The 26,443-nt window shown below is 62.4% G+C and overlaps 1 protein-coding gene across 1 annotated transcript in view; it reads left to right on the forward strand.

Annotated features, from left to right (window-relative positions):
• LOC135571473 (uncharacterized) overlaps nt 1–26,218 on the forward strand; it is a 46,255-nt gene extending 20,037 nt beyond the window's left edge. Inside the window, exon 5 of the mRNA XM_065017954.1 lies at nt 26,182–26,218. Coding sequence (XP_064874026.1) covers nt 26,182–26,218 — 37 coding nt within the window. The remainder of the gene's footprint in view (nt 1–26,181) is intronic.
• Nucleotides 26,219–26,443: the final 225 nt, after the last annotated feature.

A 26,443-nucleotide genomic window follows, 5' to 3' on the forward strand; every position in this document is an offset into this window, starting at 1 on the left:
CCATCCCTCCAGCCCTCCCCATCATCATCCCTCCAGCCCTCCATCCCTCCCCATCCCTCCAGCCCTCCCCATCCCTCCAGCCCTCCCCATCCCTCCAGCCCTCCCCATCCCTCCCATCCCTCCATCCCTCCAGCCCTCCCCCCAGCCCTCCCCATCACCAGCCCTCCAGCCCTCCCCATCCCTCCAGCCCTCCCCATCCCTCCCCCAGCCCTCCAGCCCTCCCCTATCCCTCCAGCCCTCCCCATCCCTCCATCCCTCCATCCCTCCCCATCCCTCCAGCCCTCCCCATCCATCCCTCCCCATCCCTCCAGCCCTCCCCATCCCTCCAGCCCTCCCCATCCATCACTCCAGCCCTCCCCCATCCTCCATCCCTCCATCCCCCAGCCCTCCCCATCCCTCCAGCCCTCCCCATCCCTCCAGCCTCCCCATCCCCCAGCTCCCTCCCAGCCCTCCCCTCCTCCATCCCTCCATCCCTCCCCATCCCTCCATCCCTCCCCATCCCTCCAGCCCTCCCCATCCCTCCAGCCCTCCCCCATCCCTCCCATCCCTCCATCCCTCCCCATCCCTCCATCCCTCCCCATCCCCATCCCTCCCCATCCCTCCCCATCCCCTCCCCATCCTCCAGCCCTCCAGCCCTCCCCATCCCTCCATCCTCCCCCATCCCCCCATCCCTCCCCCATCCCTCCCCATCCCTCCATCCCTCCCCATCCCTCCATCCCTCCCCATCCCTCCATCCCTCCCCATCCCTCCATCCCCCCATCCCTCCAGCCCTCCCCCATCCCTCCAGCTCCCCATCCCTCCAGCCCTCCCCATCCCTCCAGCCCTCCCCATCCCCCATCCCTCCCCATCCCTCCATCCCTCCCCATCCCTCCAGCCCTCCCCATCCCTCCATCCCTCCCCATCCCTCCAGCCCTCCCCATCCCTCCAGCCCTCCCCATCCCTCCATCCCTCCCATCCATCTCCCCATCCCTCCATCCCTCCCCATCCCTCCCTCAGCCCTCCCTCCCCATCCCTCCATCCCTCAGCCATCCTCCATCCCCATCCCTCCATCCCTCCCCATCCTCCATCCCTCCCCATCCCTCCATCCCTCCCCATCCCTCCAGCCCTCCCCATCCCTCCCCATCCCTCCCCATCCCCCAGCCCTCCCCCATCCCTCCCATCCCTCCCCATCCCTCCCCATCCCTCCCCATCCCTCCCATCCCTCCCCATCCCTCCAGCCCTCCCCATCCCTCCATCCCTCCCCATCCCTCCATCCCTCCCCATCCCTCCATCCCTCCCCATCCCTCCATCCCTCCCCATCCCTCCAGCCCTCCCTATCCCTCCATCCCTCCCCATCCCTCCATCCTCCCCATCCTCCACCCCTCCAGCCCTCCCCCATCCAGCCCTCCAGCCCTCCAGCCCCCCATCCCTCCATCCCTCCCCATCCCCAGCCCTCCCATCCCAGCCCTCCAGCCCTCCATCATCCAGCCCTCCCCCTCCCCCCCTCCCATCCTCCATCCCTCCAGCCCTCCCCATCCCTCAGCCCTCCCCATCCCTCCAGCCCTCCAGCCCTCCCCATCCCATCCCCTCCATCCCTCCCCATCCTCCAGCCCTCCCATCACTCCATCCCTCCAGCCCTCCCCATCCCTCCAGCCCTCCCATCCCTCCCCCAGCCCTCCCATCCCCATCCCCTCCAGCCCTCCCCATCCCTCCATCCCTCCCCATCCCTCCATCCCTCCCCAGCCCCTCCCCATCCCTCCAGCCCTCCCCATCCAGCCCTCCCCCCCAGCCCTCCCTATCCCTCCAGCCCTCCCCATCCCTCCATCCCTCCCCCATCCCCTCCATCCCTCCCCATCCCTCCAGCCCTCCCCATCCCTCCAGCCCTCCCCATCCCTCCAGCCCTCCCCATCCCTCCATCCCTCCCCATCCCTCCCCATCAGCCCTCCAGCCCTCCCCATCCCTCCATCCCTCCCCATCCCTCCAGCCCTCCCCATCCTCCAGCCCTCCCCATCCTCCCCCTCATCCCTCCAGCCCTCCCCATCCTCCATCCCTCCCCATCCTCTCCATCCCTCCATCCCTCCCCATCCCTCCATCCCTCCCCATCCCTCCATCCCTCCCCCATCCCTCCCCATCCCTCCCCATCCCTCCATCCCTCCCCATCCCTCCATCCCTCCTCATCCCTCCCCATCCCTCCAGCCCTCCCCATCCCTCCATCCCTCCCCTCCCCATCCTCCATCCCTCCCCATCCCTCCATCCTCCCCATCCCTCCATCCCTCCCAGCCCTCCCCTCCATCCCTCCCCATCCCTCCATCCCTCCCCATCCCTCCAGCCCTCCCCAGCCCTTTCCATCCCCCCATCCCTCCATCCCTCCCATCCCTCCAGCCCTCCCCATCATCCCTCCAGCCCTCCAGCCCCTCCCCATCCTACTCCAGTTTCCATCCCTCCCCATCCCCCAGCCCTCCCATCCTTCCATCCCTCCATCCCTCCCCATCCCTCCATCCCTCCCCATCCCTCCCCATCAGCCCTCCCCATCCCTCCAGCCCTCCCCATCCCTCCAGCCCTCCCCATCCCTCCATCCTCCCCATCCCTCCATCCCTCCCCATCCCTCCAGCCCTCCCCATCCCTCCATCCCTCCCCATCCCTCCAGCCCTCCCCATCCCTCCCAGCCCTCCAGCCCTCCCCATCCCTCCAGCCCTCCAGCCCTCCCCATCCTCCATCCCATCCTCCAGCCCTCCAGCCCTCCCATCATCCAGCCCTCCCCTCCCATCCATCCCTCCAGCCCTCCCCATCCCTCCAGCCCTCCCCATCCCTCCAGCCCTCCAGCCCTCCCCATCCCCCATCCCTCCATCCCCCCATCAGCCCTCCAGCCCTCCCATCCCTCCAGCCCTCCCTCCCCATCCCTCCATCCCTCCATCCCTCCCCATCCATCCTCCTCCATCCCTCCATCCTCCCCATCCCTCCATCCCTCCCCATCCCTCCATCCCTCCCCATCCCTCCCTCCATCCTCCAGCCCTCCCCATCCCTCCAGCCTCCCCATCCCTCCAGCCCTCCCCATCCCTCCCCATCCCCTCCCCCAGCCCTCCCATCCCCATCCCTCCCCATCCCTCCCCATCCCTCCAGCCCTCCCCATCCCTCCAGCCCTCCCCATCCCTCCAGCCCTCCCCATCCCTCCATCCCTCCCCATCCCCCTCCCCAGCCCTCCAGCCCTCCCCATCCCTCCAGCCCTCCCCATCCCTCCCCATCCCTCCATCCCTCCCCATCCCTCCAGCCCATCCCTCCAGCCCTCCCCATCCCTCCATCCCTCCCCATCCCTCCCCATCCCTCCCCATCCCCATCCCCCATCCCTCCATCCCCATCCCTCCATCCCTCCCCATCCCTCCCCATCCCTCCCCATCCCTCCCTCCCCATCCCTCCAGCCCTCCCCATCCCTCCATCCCTCCCCATCCCTCCATCCTCCCCATCCTCCAGCCCTCCCCATCCCTCCATCCTCCCCATCCCTCCATCCTCTATCCCCATCCCTCCCCATCCCTCCCCATCTCCATCCCTCCCCATCCCTCCATCCCTCCCCATCCATCCCTCCATCCCTCCCCATCCCTCCCCATCCCTCCATCCCTCCCCATCACTCCATCCCTCCATCCCTCCCCATCCCTCCAGCCCTCCCCATCCCTCCAGCCCTCCCATCCTCCCATCCAGCCCTCCCCATCCCTCCAGCCCTCCCCATCCCTCCAGCCCTCCCCCTCCCTATCCCAGCCCTCCCCATCCCTCCATCCCATCCCTCCATCCCTCCCATCACTCCAGCCCTCCCCCATCCCCATCCTCCTTCTCCCCATCCCTCCAGCCCTCCCCATCCCTCCATCCCTCCCCATCCCTCCATCCCATCCCCCATCCCTCCATCCCTCCCCTATCCCCTCCAGCCCTCCCCATCCCTCCAGCCCTCCCCATCCCTCCAGCCCTCCCATCCCTCCAGCCTCCAGCCCTCCCCATCCCTCCATCCTCCCCATCCCATCACTCCAGCCCCCAGCCTCCATCCCTCCCCATCCCTCCAGCCCTCCCCATCCCTCCATCCCTCCATCCCTCCCCAGCCCTCCAGCCCTCCCCATCCTCCAGCCCTCCAGCCCTCCCCATCCCTCCAGCCCTCCCATCCCTCCTCCCCATCCCTCCAGCCCTCCCCATCCCTCCATCCCTCCCCCCCTCCCTCCCCATCCTCCAGCCCTCCCCATCCCTCCAGCCCTCCCCATCATCCCTCCAGCCCTCCCCATCCCTCCAGCCCTCCAGCCCTCCAGCCCCCTCCCCCAGCCCTCCAGCCCTCCCATCCCTCCATCCTCCCCATCCCAGCCCTCCATCCTCCAGCCCTCCCCATCCCTCCAGCCCTCCCATCCCCATCCCTCCAGCCCTCCCCATCCCTCCAGCCCTCCCCTCCCATCAATCCAGCCCTCCCCCCCATCCTCCAGCCCTCCCCATCCTCCCTCCCCCCCCTCCAGCCCTCCCCATCCCTCCAGCCCTCCCCATCCCTCCAGCCCTCCCCATCCCTCCATCCCTCCCCATCCCCCAGCCCCCCACTCCAGCCCTCCAGCCCTCCCCATCCCTCCATCCCTCCCCATCCCCATCCCTCCCCAGCCCTCCAGCCCTCCCCATCAGCCCTCCCCATCCCTCCAGCCCTCCCCATCCCTCCAGCCCTCCCATCCCCATCCCTCCAGCCCCCTCCCCCATCCCTCCATCCCTCCCCATCACTCCAGCCCCTCCAGCCCTCCAGCCCCAGCCCTCCCCATCACTCCAGCCCTCCCCCATCCCTCCAGCCCTCCAGCCCTCCCCCCCATCCCTCCAGCCCTCCCATCACTCCAGCCCTCCCCATCCCTCCCCATCCTCCAGCCCTCCCCATCCCTCCAGCCCTCCCCATCCCTCCAGCCCTCCCATCCCTCCAGCCCTCCCCATCCCTCCATCCCTCCCCATCCCTCCAGCCCTCCCCATCCCCATCCCTCCAGCCCTCCCCATCCCTCCATCCCTCCCCATCCCCCAGCCCTCCCCATCAGCCCTCCAGCCCTCCCCATCCCTCCAGCCCTCCCCATCCCTCCAGCCCTCCCCATCCCCCAGCCCTCCCATCACTCCAGCCCTCCCCTCCCCATCCCTCCATCCCTCCCCATCCCTCCAGCCCTCCCCATCCCTCCCCAGCCCTCCCCCAGCCCTCCCCATCCCTATCCCCATCCCTCCCCATCCCTCCAGCCCTCCCCATCCCTCCATCCCCCCAGCCTCCAGCCCTCCCCATCCCTCCAGCCCTCCCCATCCCCCATCCCTCCCCATCCCTCCAGCCCTCCCCATCCCTCCAGCCCTCCCCATCCCTCCCATCAGCCCTCCCCATCCCCCAGCCCTCCCCAGCCCTCCAGCCCTCCCCATCCCTCCAGCCCTCCCCATCCCTCCATCCCTCCCCATCCTCCAGCCCTCCCCATCCTCCAGCCCTCCCATCCCTCCAGCCCTCCCCATCCCTCCATCCCTCCCCATCCCTCCAGCCCTCCCCATCCCTCCAGCCCTCCCCATCCCTCCATCCCTCCCCATCCCTCCAGCCCTCCCATCCTCCAGCCCTCCAGCCCTCCCCATCCCTCCAGCCCTCATCCCTCCAGCCCTCCCCATCCCTCCATCCCTCCCCATCCCTCCAGCCCTCCCCATCCCTCCAGCCCTCCCCATCCCTCCATCCCTCCCCATCCCTCCATCCCTCCCCATCCCTCCCCCTCCCCATCCCTCCATCCCCATCCCTCCATCCCTCCATCCCTCCCCATCCCTCCAGCCCTCCCCATCCCTCCATCCCTCCCCATCCCTCCATCCCATCCTCCAGCCCTCCCCATCCCTCCATCCCTCCCCATCCCTCCCATCCCTCCAGCCCTCCCCATCCCTCCATCCCCCTCCCCATCCCTCCAGCCCTCCCCATCCCTCCAGCCCTCCCCATCCCCCATCCCTCCATCCCTCCCCATCCCTCCCCATCCCTCCAGCCCTCCCCATCCCTCCAGCCCTCCCCATCCCTCCATCCCTCCCCATCCCTCCATCCCTCCCCATCCCTCCCCATCCCTCCAGCCCATCCCCATCCCTCCCCATCCCTCCAGCCCTCCCCATCCCTCCATCCCTCCCCATCCTCCAGCCCCTCCCCATCCATCCCTCCATCCCTCCCCATCCCTCCCATCCCTCCCTATCCCTCCATCCCTCCCCATCCCTCCATCCCTCCCCCATCCCTCCAGCCCTCCCCATCCCTCCATCCCTCCCCATCCCTCCCCATCCCTCCAGCCCTCCCCATCCCTCCAGCCCTCCCCATCCCTCCAGCCCTCCCCATCCCTCCATCCCTCCCCATCCCTCCAGCCCTCCCCATCCCTCCCATCCCTCCCATCCCTCCATCCCTCCCCATCCCTCCAGCCCTCCCCCATCCCTCCAGCCCTCCCCATCCCTCCAGCCCTCCCCATCCCTCCATCCCTCCCCATCCCTCCATCCCTCCCCATCCCTCCATCCCTCCCCATCCCTCCCAGCCCTCCCCATCCCTCCATCCCTCCCCATCCCTCCAGCCCTCCCCATCACTCCAGCCCTCCAGCCCTCCCCATCCCATCACCATCCCTCCCCATCCCTCCAGCCCTCCCCATCCTCCAGCCCTCCCCATCCCTCCAGCCCTCCCCATCCCTCCCCAGCCCTCCCCATCCCTCCATCCCTCCCCCATCCCTCCAGCCCTCCCCATCCCTCCAGCCCTCCCCATCCCTCCAGCCCTCCCCATCCCTCCCCTCCCATCCCTCCAGCCCTCCCCATCCTCATCCCTCCCCCATCCCTCCAGCCCTCCCCATCCCTCCATCCCTCCCCATCCCACCCCTCCAGCCCTCCCCATCCCTCCAGCCCTCCCCATCCCTCCATCCCTCATCCCCCATCCCTCCAGCCCCTCCCCATCCCTCCAGCCCTCCCCATCCCTCCATCCCTCCCCATCCTCCAGCCCTCCAGCCCTCCAGCCCTCCCCAGCCTCCAGCCCTCCCATCACTCCAGCCCCTCCAGCCCTCCCATCACCCAGCCCTCCCATCACTCCAGCCCTCCCATCCTCCATCCCATCACTCCAGCCCTCCAGCCCTCCCCATCCCTCCAGCCCTCCAGCCCTCCCCATCCCTCCCCCTCCCCATCCAGCCCCCCCATCACTCCAGCCCTCCAGCCCTCCCCATCCCTCTCCAGCCCTCCAGCCCTCCCAGCCCTCCATCCTCCAGCCCTCCCCATCCCTCCAGCCCTCCCCATCTCCAGCCTCCCCAACCCTCCAGCCCTCCCCATCACTCCATCCCTCCCCAGCCCCCAGCCCCCATCCAGCCCTCCAGTCCTCCAGCCCCCATCCCTCCAGCCCTCCCCATCCTCCAGCCCTCCCCATCCCCCAGCCCTCCCCATCCTCCAGCCCTCCCCCATCCTCCATCCCTCCATCCCTCCCCATCCCTCCAGCCCTCCCCATCCCTCCAGCCCATCCCCCAGCCCTCCATCCTCCCCATCCCCATCCCTCCAGCCCTCCCCATCCTCCATCCCTCATCCCATCCCCCTCCAGCCCTCCAGCCCTCCCCATCCCTCCAGCCCTCCCATCCCTCCATCCCCCCTCCAGCCCTCCCATCCCAGCCCTCCAGCCCTCCCCATCCCTCCATCCCTCCCCATCCCTCCATCCCTCCCCATCCCTCCATCCCTCCCCATCCCTCCAGCCCTCCCCATCCCTCCAGCCCTCCCCATCCCTCCATCCCTCCCCATCCCTCCTCCATCCCCTCCCCATCCCTCCAGCCCTCCCCATCCCTCCCCATCCCTCCAGCCCCTCCCCATCCCTCCAGCCCTCCCCATCCCTCCAGCCCTCCCCATCCCTCCAGCCCTCCCTCCCCATCCCTCCAGCCCTCCCCATCCCCTCCATCCCTCCCCATCCCTCCATCCCTCCCCATCCCTCCAGCCCTCCCCATCCCTCCATCCCTCCCCATCCCTCCAGCCCTCCCCCCAGCCCTCCCCATCCCTCCATCCCTCCCTCCATCCCTCCCCATCCCTCCAGCCCTCCCCATCCCTCCATCCCTCCCCATCCCTCCATCCCTCCCATCCCTCCATCCCTCCCCATCCCTCCATCCCTCCCCATCCCTCCATCCCTCCCCATCCCTCCAGCCCTCCCCATCCCTCCAGCCCCCCCATCCCTCCATCCCTCCCCATCCTTCCATCCCCTCCCCATCCCTCCATCCCTCCCCATCCCTCCATCCCTCCCCATCCCTCCATCCCTCCCCATCCCTCCAGCCCTCCCCATCCCTCCCATCCCTCCAGCCCTCCCTCATCCAGCCCTCCCATCCCTCCATCCCTCCCCATCCCTCCAGCCCTCCCATCCCTCCATCCCTCCCCATCCCTCCATCCCTCCCCATCCTCCCTCCCCATCCCTCCTCCCCATCCCCCTCCATCCTCCCCATCCCTCCATCCCTCCCCATCCCTCCCCATCCCTCCATCCCCATCCCTCCATCCCTCCCCATCCCTCCAGCCCTCCCCATCCTCCAGCCCTCCCCATCCTTCCATCCCCTCCCCATCCCTCCAGCCCTCCCCATCCCTCCAGCCCTCCCCATCCCTCCCCATCCCCATCCCTCCCCATCCCTCCAGCCCTCCCAGCCCTCCCCATCCCCCATCCCTCCCCATCATCCTCCATCCCTCCCCATCCCTCCATCCCTCCCTATCCCTCCATCCCTCCCCATCCCTCCAGCCCTCCCCATCCTCCAGCCCTCCCCATCCCTCCCCCATCCCTCCAGCCCTCCCCAGCCCTCCAGCCCTCCCCATCCCTCCATCCTCCCCATCCCTCCATCCCTCCCCATCCCTCCAGCCCCTCCCCATCCCTCCATCCCTCCCCATCCCTCCCCATCCTCCATCCCTCCAGCCCTCCATCCCTCCCCATCCCTCCAGCCCTCCCCATCCCTCCATCCTCCCCATCCCTCCCCATCCCTCCAGCCCTCCCCATCCCTCCATCCCTCCCTATCCCTCCATCCCTCCCCATCCCTCCATCCCTCCCCATCCCTCCAGTCCCCTCCATCCCTCCCCATCCCTCCATCCCTCCCTATCCCTCCATCCCTCCCCAGCCCTCCCCCATCCTCCCTCCATCCCTCCCCATCCCTCCATCCCTCCCCATCCCTCCATCCCTCCCATCCTCCATCCCTCCCCATCCCTCCCCATCCCCCATCCCTCCAGCCCTCCCCATCCCAGCCCTCCCCATCCCTCCCCATCCCTCCCCATCCTCCAGCCCCCCCATCCCCATCCCTCCCCATCCCTCCAGCCCTCCCCATCCCTCCATCCCTCCCCATCCCTCCAGCCCTCCCCATCCCTCCATCCCTCCCCATCCCTCCATCCCATCCCTCCCCATCCCTCCAGCCCTCCCCATCCTCCATCCCTCCCCATCCCCTCCATCCCTCCCATCCCTCCATCCCCCCATCCCTCCATCCCTCCCCATCCCTCAGCCCTCCCCATCCCTCCAGCCCTCCCCATCCCTCCAGCCCCATCCTCCATCCCTCCCCATCCCTCATCCTCCCATCCCTCCCCATCCCTCCAGCCCTCCCCATCCCTCCATCCCTCCCCATCCCTCCATCCCTCCCTATCCCTCCATCCCCTCCCCTATCCCCATCCCTCCCCATCCCTCCAGCCCTCCCCATCCCTCCAGCCCTCCCCCATCCCTCCCCATCCCTCCCCATCCCTCCCCATCCCTACCCTCCAGCCCTCCCTATCCCTCCATCCCTCCCCATCCTCTCCATCCCTCCCCATCCCTCCAGCCCTCCCCATCCCTCCCCATCCCTCCATCCCCCCTATCCCTCCATCCCTCCCCCCCATCCCTCCAGCCCTCCCCATCCCTCCATCCCTCCCCATCCTCCAGCCCTCCCCATCCCTCCATCCCTCCCCATCCCTCCCCATCCCTCCAGCCCTCCCCATCCTCCAGCCCTCCCCATCCCTCCAGCCCTCCCCATCCCTCCATCCCCCATCCCTCCAGCCCTCCCCATCCTCCATCCCTCCCCATCCCTCCAGCCCTCCCCATCCCTCCAGCCCTCCCCATCCCTCCATCCCTCCATCCCCCCATCCCTCCAGCCCTCCATCCCTCCCCATCCCTCCAGCCCTCCCCATCCCTCCATCCTCCCCATCCCTCCATCCCTCCCCATCCCTCCAGCCCTCCCCATCCCTCCAGCCCTCCCCATCCCTCCATCCCTCCCCATCCTCCAGCCCTCCCCATCCCTCCCCATCCCTCCATCCCTCCCCATCCCTCCAGCCCTCCCCATCCCTCCATCCCTCCCATCCCTCCATCCCTCCCCATCCCTCCAGCCCTCCCCATCCCTCCCCATCCCTCCATCCTCCATCCCTCCATCCCTCCCCATCCTCCAGCCCTCCCCATCCCTCCATCCCTCCCCATCCTCCCTATCCTCCATCCCTCCCCATCCCTCCAGCCCTCCCCATCCTCCATCCCTCCCCATCCCTCCCCATCCATCCCTCCCCATCCCTCCATCCCTCCCCATCCTCCCCATCCCTCCATCCCTCCCTATCCCTCCATCCCTCCCCATCCCTCCAGCCCTCCCCATCCCTCCATCCCTCCCCATCCCTCCATCCTCCCTATCCCTCCATCCCTCCCCATCCCTCCAGCCCTCCCATCCCTCCATCCCTCCATCCCTCCAGCCCTCCCCATCCCTCCAGCCCTCCCTATCCCTCCAGCCCTCCCCATCCCATCCCTCCCATCCCTCCAGCCCTCCCCATCCTCCAGCCCCTCCATCCCTCCATCCCTCCCCATCCCTCCATCCCTCCCTATCCCTCCAGCCCATCCCCATCCCTCCCTATCCCTCCATCCCTCCCCATCCTCCAGCCCCCATCCCTCCAGCCCTCCCATCCCTCCCCATCCCATCCCATCCCTCCCCCATCCCTCCCATCCTCCCCAGCCCTCCCCATCCCTCCATCCCTCCCCATCCCTCCAGCCCTCCCCATCCCTCCATCCCTCCCCATCCCTCCAGCCCTCCCCATCCCTCCATCCCTCCCCATCCCTCCATCCCTCCATCCCTCCCCATCCCTCCAGCCCTCCCCATCCCTCCATCCCTCCCCATCCCTCCAGCCCTCCCCATCCCTCCATCCCTCCCTATCCTCCATCCCTCCCATCCCTCCAGCCCTCCCCCATCCCTCCAGCCCTCCCCATCCCTCCCCTGCCCTCCCCATCCCTCCATCCCTCCCCATCCCTCCATCCCTCCCCATCCCTCCATCCCTCCAGCCCCCCCATCCCTCCATCCCTCCCCATCCCTCCAGCCCTCCCATCCCTCCATCCTCCCTATCCCTCCATCCCTCCCCATCCCTCCAGCCCTCCCCATCCCTCCATCCCTCCATCCCTCCCCATCCCTCCATCCCTCCCCATCCCTCCAGCCCTCCCATCCCTCCATCCCTCCCCATCCCTCCATCCCCTCCCCATCCCTCCAGCCCTCCCCATCCCTCCATCCTCCAGCCCTCCCCATCTCCATCCCTCCCCATCCCTCCAGCCCTCCCCATCCCTCCATCCCTCCCCATCCCTCCAGCCCTCCCCATCCTTATCCTCCATCCCTCCCCATCCCTCCCATCCCTCCATCCCTCCATCCCTCCAGCCCTCCCCATCCTCCAGCCCTCCCCATCCCTCCATCCCTCCCCATCCCCCATCCCTCCCCATCCCTCCCCATCCCTCCAGCCCTCTATCCTCCATCCCTCCATCCCTCCCCATCCCTCCATCCCTCCCCATCCCTCCCCATCCCTCCATCCTCCCCCATCCCTCCCCATCCCTCCATCCCCCATCCTCCCCATCCCTCCATCCCTCCCCATCCCTCCATCCTCCCCATCCCTCCAGCCCTCCCCATCCCTCCAGCCCTCCCTATCCCTCCATCCCTCCCTATCCCTCCATCCCTCCCCATCCCTCCAGCCCTCCCCATCCCCATCTCCCCATCCCTCCATCCCTATCCCCAGCCCTTCCACTCCATCCCTCCCTATCCCCATCCCTCCCTATCCCTCCATCCCTCCCTATCCCTCCATCCCTCCCCATCCCTCCCCATCCCTCCAGCCCTCCCCATCCCTCCAGCCCTCCCCATCCCTCCAGCCCTCCCCATCCCTCCATCCTCCCCATCCCTCCAGCCCTCCCCATCCCTCCATCCCTCATCCCAGCCCTCCCCTCCCCATCCTCCATCCCTCCCCATCCCTCCAGCCCTCCCCATCCCTCCCCATCCATCCAGCCCTCCCCATCCCTCCATCATCCCTCCCCATCCTCCATCCTCCCCCTCTCCCCATCCCTCCCCATCTCCATCCATCCCTCCAGCCCTCCCCATCCCTCCCCCTCCATCCCTCCCCATCCTCCAGCCCTCCCCATCCAGCCCTCCCCATCCCTCCATCCCTCCCCATCCTCCCCCATCCCTCCCATCCCCATCCCTCCATCCCTCCCCATCCCATCCCCATCCCTCCCCATCCCTCCATCCCTCCCCATCCCTCCCCATCCCTCCATCCCTCCCCATCCCTCCAGCCCTCCCCATCCTCCATCCCTCCCCATCCCTCCAGCCCTCCCCATCCCCTCCATCCCTCCCCATCCCTCCAGCCCTCCCCTTCCATCCCTCCAGCCCTCCCCCATCCCTCCATCCCTCCCCCATCCCTCCAGCCCTCCCCATCCCTCCATCCCTCCCCATCCCTCCAGCCCTCCCCATCCCTCCATCCCTCCCCATCCCTCCAGCCCTCCCCATCCCTCCCCTCCCCATCCCTCCAGCCCTCCCCATCCCTCCAGCCCTCCCCATCCCTCCATCCTCCCATCCCTCCCCATCCCTCCATCCCTCCCCATCCCTCCCCATCCTCCCTATCCCTCCAGCCCTCCCCATCCCTCCAGCCCTCCCCATCCCTCCAGCCCTCCAGAACTCCCCATCCTCCATCCCTCCCCATCCCTCCAGCCCCATCCCCATCCCTCCCCATCACCCATCCATCCCATCCAGCCCTCCCCATCCCTCCAGCCCTCCTATCCCTCCATCCCTCCCCATCCCTCCAGCCCTCCCCATCCTCCAGCCCTCCCCATCCCTCCATCCCTCCCCATCCCTCCAGCCCCCATCCCTCCAGCCCTCCCCATCCCTCCATCCCTCCCCATCCCTCCAGCCCTCCCCATCCCTCCAGCCCTCCCCATCTCCATCCTCCCCATCCTCCAGCCCTCCCCATCCCTCCAGCCCTCCCCATCCCTCCATCCTCCCCATCCTCAGCCCCCATCCTCCAGCCCTCCCCATCCCTCCATCCCTCCCCATCCCTCCAGCCCTCCCCATCCCTCCCCCCTCCAGCCCTCCCCATCCCTCCAGCCCTCCCCATCCCCATCCCCTCCATCCCTCCCCATCCCTCCATCCCTCCCCATCCTCCATCCCTCCCCATCCCTCCCTCCCCATCCTCCAGCCCTCCCCATCCCTCCATCCCTCCCCATCCCTCCAGCCCTCCCCATCCCTCCCCATCCTCCAGCTCCTCCCCATCCCTCCCCATCCCTCCATCCCCATCCCCATCCCTCCATCCCTCCCCATCCCTCCATCCCTCCCCATCCCTCCAGCCCTCCCCATCCCTCCAGCCCTCCTCCCCATCCCCATCCCCTCCATCCCTCCCCATCCTCCATCCTCCCCTCCCTCCATCCCTCCCCATCCCTCCAGCCCTCCCCATCCCTCCATCCCCCTCCCCATCCCTCCCCATCCCTCCATCCCTCCCCATCCCTCCATCCCTCCCCATCCCTCCATCCTCCCTCCATCCCTCCCCATCCTCCAGCCCTCCCCATCCCTCCATCCCCTCCCCATCCTCCAGCCCTCCAGCCCTCCCCATCATCCCCCTCCAGCCCTCCCCATCCCATCCATCCCTCCCCATCCCTCCAGCCCTCCCTATCCCTCCAGCCCTCCCCATCCTCCATCCCTCCCTATCCCTCCAGCCCTCCCTATCCCTCCAGCCCTCCCCATCCTCCATCCCTCCCCATCCCTCCAGCCCTCCCTATCCTTCCAGCCCTCCCCATCCCTCCATCCCTCCCTATCCCTCCAGCCCTCCCTATCCCTCCAGCCCTCCCTATCCCTCCATCCCTCCCCATCCCTCCCCATCCCTCCATCCCTCCCCATCCCTCCAGCCCTCCCTATCCCTCCATCCCCATCCATCCCTCCCTATCCCTCCAGCCCTCCCCATCCTCCATCCTCCTATCCTCCAGCCCTCCCTATCCCTCCAGCCCTCCCCATCCCTCCATCCCTCCCCATCCCTCCAGCCTCCCCATCCCTCCCCATCCCTCCAGCCCTCCCCATCCTCCATCCCTCCCCATCCCTCCAGCCCTCCCTATCCCTCCAGCCCTCCCCATCCCTCCATCCCTCCCCATCCCTCCAGCCCTCCCCATCCCTCCAGCCCTCCCCATCCCATCCCTCCCTATCCATCCAGCCCTCCCTATCCCTCCATCCCTCCCCATCCCTCCATCCCTCCCCATCCCTCCAGCCCTCCCATCCCTCCAGCCCTCCCCATCCCTCCCCAGCCCTCCCCATCCCTCCATCCCTCCCCATCCCTCCAGCCCTCCCCATCCCTCCCCATCCCTCCAGCCCTCCCCATCCCTCCAGCCCTCCCCATCCCTCCATCCCTCCCCATCCCTCCAGCCCTCCCCATCCCCATCCCAGCCCTCCCCATCCCTCCCCATCCTCCATCCCTCCCCATCCCCTCTCCCCATCCTCCCCATCCCTCCCCATCCTCATCCTCCCCATCCCTCCATCCCTCCCCATCCCTCCAGCCCTCCCCCATCCCTCCAGCCCTCCCCATCCCTCCATCCCTCCCCATCCCTCCAGCCCTCCCCATCCCTCCATCCTCCCCATCCTCCAGCCCTCCCCATCCCTCCATCCCTCCCCATCCTCCATCCTCCCCATCCCTCCCCATCCCTCCATCCCTCCCTATCCCTCCATCCCTCCCCATCCCTCCATCCCTCCCCATCCCTCCATCCCTCCCCATCCCTCCATCCCCTCCCCATCCCTCTCCAGCCCTCCTATCCCTCCATCCCTCCCCATCCCTCCCCATCCCTCCATCCCTCCCCATCCCTCCCTATCCCTCCATCCTCCATCCCTCCATCCCTCCCCATCCTCCATCCCTCCCTATCCTCCATCCCTCCCCATCCCTCCATCCTCCCCATCCCTCCATCCCTCCATCCCTCCCCCCATCCTCCATATCCTTTCATCCCTCCCTATCCCTCCATCCTCCCCATCCTCCAGCCCTCCCCATCCCTCCAGCCCTCCATCCCTCCCCATCCCTCCAGCCCTCCCCATCCCTCCAGCCCTCCTCCCTCCCCATCACTCCATCCCTCCCTATCCTCCATCCCTCCTATCCTCCATCCCTCCCCATCCCTCCCTATCCCTCCAGCCCTCCCTATCCCTCCAGCCTCCCCATCACTCCATCCCTCCCTATCCCTCCAGCCCTCCCTATCCCTCCAGCCCTCCCCATCCCTCCATCCCTCCCCATCCCTCCAGCCCTCCCTATCCTTCCAGCCCTCCCCATCACTCCATCCCTCCCTATCCCTCCTCCCTATCCCTCCAGCCCTCCCTATCCCTCCATCCTCCCCATCCCTCCCATCCTCCATCCTCCCCATCCCTCCAGCCCTCCCTATCCCTCCAGCCCTCCCCATCCTCCATCCCTCCCCTATCCCTCCAGCCCTCCCCATCCTCCATCCCTCCCTATCCCTCCCATCCTCATCCCTCCCCATCCCTCCAGCCCTCCCCATCCCTCCATCCCTCCCCATCCCTCCAGCCCTCCCCATCCCTCCCCATCCATCCATCCCTCCCCATCCCTCCAGCCCTCCCCATCCCTCCATCCCTCCCCATCCCTCCAGCCCTCCCCATCCCTCCAGCCCTCCCTATCCCTCCAGCCCTCCCTATCCCCCAGCCCTCCCCATCCCTCCATCCCTCCATCTCCCCATCCCCCATCCCTCCCCATCCCTCCCCATCACTCCTGCACTCAATCACTCGGCAACCGGCTGCCTCGGCGCCTGATAGTCAGCAGCAGCAGGTCACAGTGAGATACAGTATATATATATATAACAATGAAAATAAATGTCTTCAAAAATGGAAGGCAGTCGGGAGGCAAGATCAGGTGGGACCATTCTAACCAATGAGAGGGCAGATACGCTTGTGAGCAAAAGGCATAACTCCAATATAACGCCACTTACTTATATCAGTGCACTCGTAAGAACCTACTCATTACCAAACTTCTAGTTGATCAAAGAAGTCACACGTAGTAAATAAGCAAATTTGTTCACCGAATTCAACACTTCTCGCTTGGAGAGTGACATTCTTTACAAATAATTCCACCCGCTGGAGAAGACAGATTTTAGCAGTTTGGTTAGCAGTGTTAGCAGTGTGGTTAGGGTTAGGTATAAGGTTAGCAGTGTGGTTAGGTACAAGGTTAGCAGTGTGGTCAGGGTTAGGTATAAGGTTAGCAGTGTGGTTAGGGTTAGGTTTAAAAATCTAATTTCAACCCTTCTCTTGTGTTCGTTTCATGTTAATTAATTCTGTGTTCCCGGTCCAAAATGACCGCCCCGTTATAGCGGATTATAAATCCATAATAATACATATATTATCACCTAATGTTGTGTTAGATCTTTTTATCAGCTCATCTTCTTGTGAACATTACAAGTTTTGAACCTCTATTTGCTATTTATGTCCTGTATGCCTCATTGACCTGAGCTCATACAACTTGTTTTGAGTTTTAAAAAAAGCATAATGTATGGATTATTTTGACTATATCAAATACTCAGATGAAGCATATTGCGCTATTTATCACAGACTACTTTGTGTCAAAGTTTAACAAGGACTCTCTCTCCTCTTCACTAGTGTCATGATCAAAGATATGATCAAGAGCTTCACATACAGTATATTGTTTGGTCATTGTGCTGCCATTGTGAGCAAAGCCTCAAAGCAGCTTTATATACCAGAGCTGAGAGAAAAGTTCTATATATTATTGAAACAATGTTGCGATTGTTGGGGAGAATTCCAACAGGTGTGGTTCCCGTGGGGGAAAGATTCTATTGGGGAAAGGTTCCTGTGGGGGTTGCCATGGAACCCAAGAAGGGGAGTGAGGTGTGTGTGTGTGTGTGTGTGTGTGTGTGTGTGTGTGTGTGTGTGTGTGTGTGTGTGTGTGTGTGTGTGTGTGTGTGTGTGTGTGTGTGTGTGTGTGTGTGCTCAAACACACATGCAAGTGGGGGTCTGGGAGAGAAAGTGTGTCCATCTGATGAATGGACATGTGCCTGAACTCAATTTTATAGACTAATTGTAGTCTCACCCATTCATTTCTAATGACAGGTCATTTTTGACCAGGAACACCACAGGTGTACAAAAGTGAAATAAAACACCCAAAATGCAATGAAAATCATCACAATGTATTTTGTGTGTTCAGATGCCCTGTGTGGACAAAGTCATGGAACCTTATGACAATCCTATTAAATGAACTACATTTTTCAGAGAGAAAACTTGTAAATCTCTCCAATTCGTCCAGAACACAGCAGGAGGGTTAAGAATATAAATTGTAGAAATAAGCAGGTTTATGACTTTGTAGCTGTGGTAACTAGTGACAACAACCCTCCGGTTCCTCTGGTAGCTACTTGAGATTTGATTGAAGGAACAATCCAGCCAATGGTTGCAGCAATTGTTTTATTCACAGAAGCAGATTCACCAGTTGAAAGTTTAATAAATGAGTTAAATTCATCCTCTATGTGACTTACATGCTTGCTAATCATATTCAATGTATTCAAATGACAAGTTACGCATTTACGACCATTGTTAAATGTATCACACATCATGATACAATACTTGCAACCACCAATCTCAATGTGTGACCACAAAATAACAAAATATAAGTTTTCATACATTAGAATGAAATGGAATCCCATATTTTTCCCTCTCTGTTCTGTTTCTATGCAACAGCCTTTCACAGATACAAGACTCGACATTCACGCAACGTTTCTACAGTAGGCAACGGTACAGTTGGTGTGTTTTTACACTTAGGCCATAGGCCATTTAAAAGTTCTGTGACCTTGGTTGTTTTCAGTATGCTATAGTCAGCATGTGTTTTCTGAAGCCGCTGCAGTCCAGCTATACGCCAGTTTGGCAATGAATGATTGCTTTCCCCTGGGAACTCAAGGTTAAAGAGCGGTTCACCTCTGGGAACACACACATACGCTCGCGCGCACACACACACACACACACACACACACACACACACACACACACACACACACGCGTGGACAGACAGACAGACAGACAGACAGACAGACAGACAGACAGACAGACAGACAGACAGACAGACAGACAGACAGACAGACAGACAGACAGACAGACAGACAGACAGACAGACAGACAGACAGACAGAGGACTAAACTCTTATCACAGATGGATACTACTCCAATACCAGATAATAGAAGTCAGCAGAACATGAAGCAGGGAGGGAGAGAGGCAGAACATGAAGCAGGGAGGGAGGCAGAACATGAAGCAGGGAGGGAGGGAGGGAGGGAGGCAGAACATGAAGCAGGGAGGGAGGGAGGCAGAACATGAAGCAGGGAGGGAGAGAGGCAGAACATGAAGCAGGGAGGGAGGGAGGCAGAACATGAAGCAGGGAGGGAGGGAGGCAGAACATGAAGCAGGGAGGGAGAGAGGCAGAACATGAAGCAGGGAGGGAGGGAGGCAGAACATGAAGCAGGGAGGGAGGGAGGCAGAACATGAAGCAGGGAGGGAGGCAGAACATGAAGCAGGGAGGGAGGGAGGGAGGCAGAACATGAAGCAGGGAGGGAGAGAGGCAGAACATGAAGCAGGGAGGGAGGGAGGGAGGCAGAACATGAAGCAGGGAGGGAGGGAGGCAGAACATGAAGCAGGGAGGGAGAGAGGGAGGGAGGGAGAGAGAACATGAAGCAGGGAGGGAGGGAGGCAGAACATGAAGCAGGGAGGGAGGGAGGGAGGGAGGGAGGAGAGGCAGAACATGAAGCAGGGAGGGAGAACATGAAGCAGGGAGGGAGAACATGGCAGGGAGGGAGGGAGAACATGAAGCAGGGAGGGAGAACATGAAGCAGGGAGGGAGGGAGAACATGAAGCAGGGAGGGAGGGAGGCAGAACATGAAGCAGGAGGGAGGGAGGGAGGGAGGGAGGAGGCAGAACATGAAGCAGGGAGGGAGGGAGGCAGAACATGAAGCAGGGAGGGAGGGAGAGAGGGAGGCAGAACATGAAGCAGGGAGGGAGGCAGAACATGAAGCAGGGAGGGAGAGAGGCAGAACATGAAGCAGGGAGGGAGGGAGGAGGCAGAACATGAAGCAGGGAGGGAGGGAGGGAGGGAGGCAGAACATGAAGCAGGGAGGAGAGAGGCAGAACATGAAGCAGGGAGGGAGGGAGGGAGGGAGGCAGAACATGAAGCAGGGAGGGAGGGAGGCAGATGAAGCAGGGAGGGAGGGAGGCAGAACATGAAGCAGGGAGGGAGGGAGGCAGAACATGAAGCAGGGAGGAGAGAGGCAGAACATGAATCCGGGAGGGAGAGAGGCAGAACATGAAGCAGGGAGGGAGAGAGGCAGAACATGAAGCAGGGAGGGAGGGAGAACATGAAGCAGGGAGGAGGGAGGCAGATCATGAAGCAGGGAGGGAGGAGGGAGGGAGGAGAACATGAACATGAAGCAGGGAGGGAGGGAGGGAGGCAGAACATGAAGCAGGGAGGGAGGGAGGGAGGCAGAACATGAAGCAGGGAGGGAGGCAGAACATGAAGCAGGGAGGGAGAGAGGCAGAACATGAAGCAGGGAGGGGAGGCAGAACATGAAGCAGGGAGGGAGGGAGGCAGAACATGAAGCAGGGAGGGAGGGAGCAGAACAGAGGGAGGGAGGGAGGCAGGGAAGAGGGAGGCAGAACATGAAGCAGAGGAGGCAGAACATGAAGCAGGGAGGGAGAACATGGAGGGAGGAGGCAGAACATGAAGCAGGGAGGGAGGGAGGAGAACATGAAGCAGGGAGGGAGGGAGGAGGCAGAACATGAAGCAGGGAGGGAGGGAGAACATGAAGCAGGGAGGGAGGGAGGGAGGCAGAACATGAAGCAGGGAGGGGAGGGAGAACATGAAGCAGGGAGGGAGGGAGGGAGGCAGAACATGAAGCAGGGAGGGAGGGAGGCAGAACATGAAGCAGGGAGGGAGGAGGAGGCAGAACATGAAGAGGCAGGGAGAACATGAAGCAGGGAGGGAGGGAGGGGAGGGAGGGGAGGAGAACATGAAGCAGGGAGGGAGGGAGGGAGATGAGGCAGAAAATGGCAGGGAAGATGAAACAGGGAGGGAGGGAGAACATGAAGAAGGGAAGGAGGAAGAACATGAAGCAGGGAGGGAGGGAGGCAGAACATGAAGCAGGGAGGGAGGGAGGGAGGCAGAACATGAAGCAGGGCGGGAGGGAGAACATGAAGCAGGGAGGGAGGGAGGGAGGCAGAACATGAAGCAGGGAGGGAGAGAGGCAGAACATGAAGCAGGGAGGGAGGGAGGAGGCAGAACATGAAGCAGGGCGGGAGGGAGAACATGAAGCAGGGAGGGAGGGAGGGGAGGCAGAACATGAAGCAGGGAGGGAGGGAGAACATGAAGCAGGGAGGGAGGGAGGCAGAACATGAAGCAGGGAGGGAGGGAGGCAGAACATGAAGCAGGGAGGGAGAACATGAAGCAGGGAAGGAGGCAGAACATGAAGCAGGGAGGCAGAACATGAAGCAGGGAGGGAGAGAGGCAGAACATGAAGCAGGGAGGGAGGGAGAACATGAAGCAGGGAAGGAGGCAGAACATGAAGCAGGGAGGCAGAACATGAAGCAGGGAGGGAGGGAGGGAGGCAGAACATGAAGCAGGGAGGCAGAACATGAAGCAGGGAGGGAGTGAGGGAGGCAGAACATGAAGCAGGGATGGAGGGAGGGAGGCAGAACATGAAGCAGGGAGGGAGGCAGAACATGAAGCATGGAGGGGGGCAGAACATTAAGCAGGGAGGGAGGGAGGCAGAATATGAAGCAGGGAGGGAGGGAGGGAGAACATGAATCAGGGAGGGAGGGAGGGAGAACATGAAGCAGGGAAGGAGGCAGAACATGAAGCAGGGAGAGAGGCAGAACATGAAGCAGGGAGGGAGGGAGGCAGAACATGAAGCAGGGAGGGAGGCAGAACATGAAGCAGGGAGGGAGGGAGGCAGAATATGAAGCAGGGAGGGAGGGAGGGAGAACATGAAGCAGGGAAGGAGGCAGAACATGAAGCAGGGAAGGAGGGAGGGAGAACATGAAGCAGGGAGGGAGGGAGGGAGAACATGAAGCAGGGATGAAGCAGGGAGGGAGGGAGGCAGAACATGAAGCAGGGAGGGAGGAGGCAGAACATGAAGCAGGGAGGGAGAGAGGCAGAACATGAAGCAGGGAGGGAGGGAGGGAGGCAGAACATGAAGCAGGGAGGGAGGGAGGGAGAGGCAGAACATGAAGCAGGGAGGGAGGGAGGAGGCAGAACATGAAGCAGGGAGGGAGGGGAGGGAGGGAGAACATGGAGGGAGGGAGGCAGAACTTGAAGCAGGGAGGGAGAGAGGCAGAACATGAAGCAGGGAGGGAGGGAGGGAGGCAGAACATGAAGCAGGGAGGGAGGGAGGCAGAACAGAAACAGGGAGGGAGGCAGAACATGAAGCAGGGAGGGAGGAGGAGAACATGAAGCAGGGAGGGGGAGGCAGAACATGAAGCAGGGAGGCAGAACATGAAGCAGGGGAGGGAGGCAGAACATGAAGCAGGGAGGGAGGGAGGCAGAACATGAAGCAGGGAGGCAGAACATGAAGCAGGGAGGGAGAGAGGCAGAACATGAAGCAGGGAGGGAGAACATGAAGCAGGGAAGGAGGCAGAACATGAAGCAGGGAGGGAGGGAGGCAGAACATGAAGCAGGGAGGGAGGGAGGAGGCAGAACATGAAGCAGGGCGGGAGGGAGGGAGGCAGAACATGAAGCAGGGCGGGAGGGAGAACATGAAGCAGGGAGGGGAGGGAGGGAGGCAGAACATGAAGCAGGGAGGGAGGGAGGAGGCAGAACATGAAGCAGGGCGGGAGGGAGAACATGAAGGATAAGAGCGTCTGCTAAATGACTTAAATGTAAATGTAAATGTAAGCAGGGAGGGAGGGAGGGAGGCAGAACATGAAGCAGGGAGGGAGGAGAACATGAAGCAGGGAGGGAGGGAGGGAGGCAGAACATGAAGCAGGAAGGAAGGGAGGCAGAACATGAAGCAGGGAGGGAGAGAGGCAGAACATGAAGCAGGGAGGGAGAACATGAAGCAGGGAAGGAGGCAGAACATGAAGCAGGGAGGGAGGGAGGCAGAACATGAAGCAGGGAGGGAGGGAGGGGAGCAGAACATGAAGCAGGGCGGGAGGAGAACATGAAGCAGGGAGGGAGGGAGGGAGGCAGAACATGAAGCAGGGGGGAGAGGAGAACATGAAGCAGGGAGGGAGGGAGGGAGGCAGAACATGAAGCAGGGCGGGAGGGAGAACATGAAGCAGGGAGGGAGGGGGAGGCAGAACATGAAGCAGGGAGGGAGGGAGAACATGAAGCAGGGAGGGAGGGAGGGAGGCAGAACATGAAGCAGGGAGGGAGGAGAACATGAAGCAGGGAGGGAGGGAAGGAGGCAGAACATGAAGCAGGGAGGCAGAACATGAAGCAGGGAGGGAGGGAGGGAGGCAGAACATGAAGCAGGGAGGGAGGGAGGAGGCAGAACATGAAGCAGGGCGGGAGGAGAACATGAAGGATAAGAGCGTCAAATGGAAATGTAAATGTAAATGTAAGCAGGGAGGGAGGGAGGAGGCAGAACATGAAGCAGGGAGGGAGGGAGAACATGAAGCAGGGAGGGAGGGAGGGAGGCAGAACATGAAGCAGGAAGGAAGGAGGCAGAACATGAAGCAGGGAGGGAGAGAGGCAGAACATGAAGCAGGGAGGGAGAACATGAAGCAGGGAAGGAGGCAGAACATGAAGCAGGGAGGGAGGGAGGCAGAACATGAAGCAGGGAGGGAGGGAGGGAGGCAGAACATGAAGCAGGGCGGGAGGGAGAACATGAAACAGGGAGGGAGGGAGGGAGGCAGAACGTGAAGCAGGGAGGGGAGAGGCAGAACATGAAGCAGGGAGGGAGGGAGGGAGGCAGAACATGAAGCAGGGCGGGAGGGAGAACATGAAGCAGGGAGGGAGGGAGGGAGGCAGAACATGAAGCAGGGAGGGAGGGAGAACATGAAGCAGGGAGGGAGGGAGGGATGCAGAACATGAAACAGGGAGGGAGGGAGGCAGAACATGAAGCAGGGAGGGAGAACATGAAGCAGGGAAGGAGGCAGAACATGAAGCAGGGAGGCAGAACATGAAGCAGGGAGGGAGGGAGGGAGGCAGAACATGAAGCAGGGCGGGAGGGAGAACATGAAGCAGGGAGGGAGGGAGGGAGGCAGAACATGAAGCAGGGAGGGAGGGAGGGAGTCAGAACATGAAGCAGGGCGGGAGGGAGAACATGAAGGATAAGAGCGTCTGCTAAATGACTTAAATGTAAATGTAAATGTAAGCAGGGAGGGAGGGAGGGAGGCAGAACATGAAGCAGGGAGGGAGGGAGAACATGAAGCAGGGAGGGAGGGAGGGAGGCAGAACATGAAGCAGGGAGGGAGGGAGGCAGAACATGAAGCAGGGAGGGAGAGAGGCAGAACATGAAGCAGGGAGGGAGAACATGAAGCAGGGAAGGAGGCAGAACATGAAGCAGGAAGGGAGGGAGGCAGAACATGAAGCAGGGAGGGAGGGAGGGAGGCAGAACATGAAGCAGGGCGGGAGGGAGAACATGAAGCAGGGAGGGAGGGAGGGAGGCAGAACGTGAAGCAGGGAGGGAGAGAGGCAGAACATGAAGCAGGGAGGGAGGGAGGGAGGCAGAACATGAAGCAGGGCGGGAGGGAGAACATGAAGCAGGGAGGGAGGGAGGGAGGCAGAACATGAAGCAGGGAGGGAGGGAGAACATGAAGCAGGGGGAGGGAGGGAGGGAGGCAGAACATGAAGCAGGGAGGGAGGGAGGCAGAACATGAAGCAGGGAGGGAGAACATGAAGCAGGGAAGGAGGCAGAACATGAAGCAGGGAGGCAGAACATGAAGCAGGGAGGGAGAGAGGCAGAACATGAAGCAGGGAGGGAGGGAGAACATGAAGCAGGGAAGGAGGCAGAACATGAAGCAGGGAGGCAGAACATGAAGCAGGGAGGGAGGGAGGGAGGCAGAACATGAAGCAGGGAGGCAGGGAGGCAGAACATGAAGCAGGGAAGGAGTGAGGGAGGCAGAACATGAAGCAGGGATGGAGGGAGGGAGGCAGAACATGAAGCAGGGAGGGAGGCAGAACATTAAGCAGGGAGGGAGGGAGGCAGAATATGAAGCAGGGAGGGAGGGAGGGAGAACATGAATCAGGGAGGGAGGGAGAACATGAAGCAGGGAAGGAGGCAGAACATGAAGCAGGGAGAGAGGCAGAACATGAAGCAGGGAGGGAGGGAGGCAGAACATGAAGCAGGGAGGGAGGCAGAACATGAAGCAGGGAGGGAGGGAGGCAGAATATGAAGCAGGAGGGAGGGAGGGAGAACATGAAGCAGGGAGGGAGGGAGGAGAACATGAAGCAGGGAAGGAGGCAGAACATGAAGCAGGGAGGGAGGGAGGCAGAACATGAAGCAGGGAGGGAGTCAGAACATGAAGCAGGGAGGGAGGGAGGGAGGCAGAACATGAAGCAGGGAGGCAGAACATGAAGTAGGGAGGGAGAGAGGGAGGCAGAACATGAAGCAGGGAGGGAGGCAGAACATGAAGCAGGGAGGGAGGCAGAACATGAAGCAGGGAGGGAGGGAGGGAGGCAGAATATGAAGCACGGAGGGAGGCAGAACATGAAGCAGGGAGGGAGGGAGAACATGAAGCAGGGAGGGAGGGAGGCAGAACATGAAGCAGGAGGGAGGGAGGGAGGCAGAACATGAAGCAGGGAGGGAGGCAGAATATGAAGCAGGGAGGCAGAACATGAAGCAGGGAAGGAGGCAGAACATGAAGCAGGGAGGGAGGGAGGCAGAACATGAAGCAGGGAGGGAGGGAGGGAGGGAGAACATGAAGCAGGGAGGGAGGGAGAACGTGAAGCAGGGAAGGAGGCAGAACATGAAGCAGGGTGGGAGGGAGGCAGAACATTAAGCAGGGAAGGAGGCAGAACATGAAGCAGGGAGGGAGGGAGAACATGAAGCAGGGAGGGAGGGAGGGAGGCAGAACATGAAGCAAGGAGGGAGGGAGAACATGAAGCAGGGAGGGAGGAGGGAGGGAGGGAGGCAGAACATGAAGCAGGGAGGGAGGCAGAACATGAAGCAGGGAGGGAGAGAGGCAGAACATGAAGCAGGGAGGGAGGGAGTCAAAAAAAGAAATGTTCACTAATATCTCACAAGTCCCCCAATGAGAGGACATCACTGCCTCACAAATGGAATACTATTCCGCATTAAGAGCACTACTTTTGTCCAGGACCCTGTTCCCTATATACAGTTGAAGTCGAAAGTTTACTTACACTTAGGTTGGAATCATTAAAACTCATTTTTCAACCACTCCACAAAATTCTTGTTAACAAACTATAGTTTTGGTAAGTCAGTTAGAACATCTACTTTGTGCATGACACAAGTCATTTTTCCAGAAATTGTTTACAGACGTATTATTTCACTTATAATTCACTGTATCACAATTCCAGTGGGTCAGAAGTTGAAATACACTAAGTGCCTTTAAACAGCTTGGAAAATTCCTGAAATTGATGTCATGGCTTTAGAAGCTTCTGATAGGCTATTTGACATAATTTGAGTCAATTGGAGGTGTAGCTGTGGATGTATTTCAAGGCCTACTTTCAAACTCAGTGCCTCTTTGCTTGACATCATGGGAAAATAAAAAGAAATCAGCCAAGACTTCAGAAAAAAAATTGTAGACCTTCACAAGTCTGGTTCATCCTTGGGAGCATTTTCCAAATGCCTGAAGGTACCACGTTCATCTGTACAAACAATAGCAAACAAGTATAAACACCATGGGCCCACGCAGCCGTCATACCGCTCAGGAAGGAGACGCGTTCTGTCTCCTAGAGATGAACGTGCTTTGGTGCGAAAAGTGCAAATCAATCCCAAAACAACAGCAAAGTACCTTGTGAAAATGCTGGAGGAAACAGGTACAAAAGTATCTATATCCACAGTAAAATGAGTCCTATATCGACATAATCTGAAAGGCCGCTCAGCGAGGAAGAAGCCACTGCTCCAGACTAAGGTTTGCAACTGCACATGAGGACTAAGATTGTACTTTCTGGTCTAATGAAACAAAAATAGAACTGTTTGGCCATAATGAGCATCGTTATGTTTGATGGAAAAGGGGGAGGCTTGCAAGATGAAAAACACCATCCCAACCGTGAAGCACGGGGGTGGCAGCATCATGTTGTGGGTGTCACGTTCTGACCTTAGTTCCTTTTTTATGTCTTTATTTGAGTTGGTCAG

This window comes from Oncorhynchus nerka, linkage group LG1 (genome assembly GCF_034236695.1).
Source record: "Oncorhynchus nerka isolate Pitt River linkage group LG1, Oner_Uvic_2.0, whole genome shotgun sequence".
NCBI lineage: Eukaryota > Metazoa > Chordata > Actinopteri > Salmoniformes > Salmonidae > Oncorhynchus > Oncorhynchus nerka.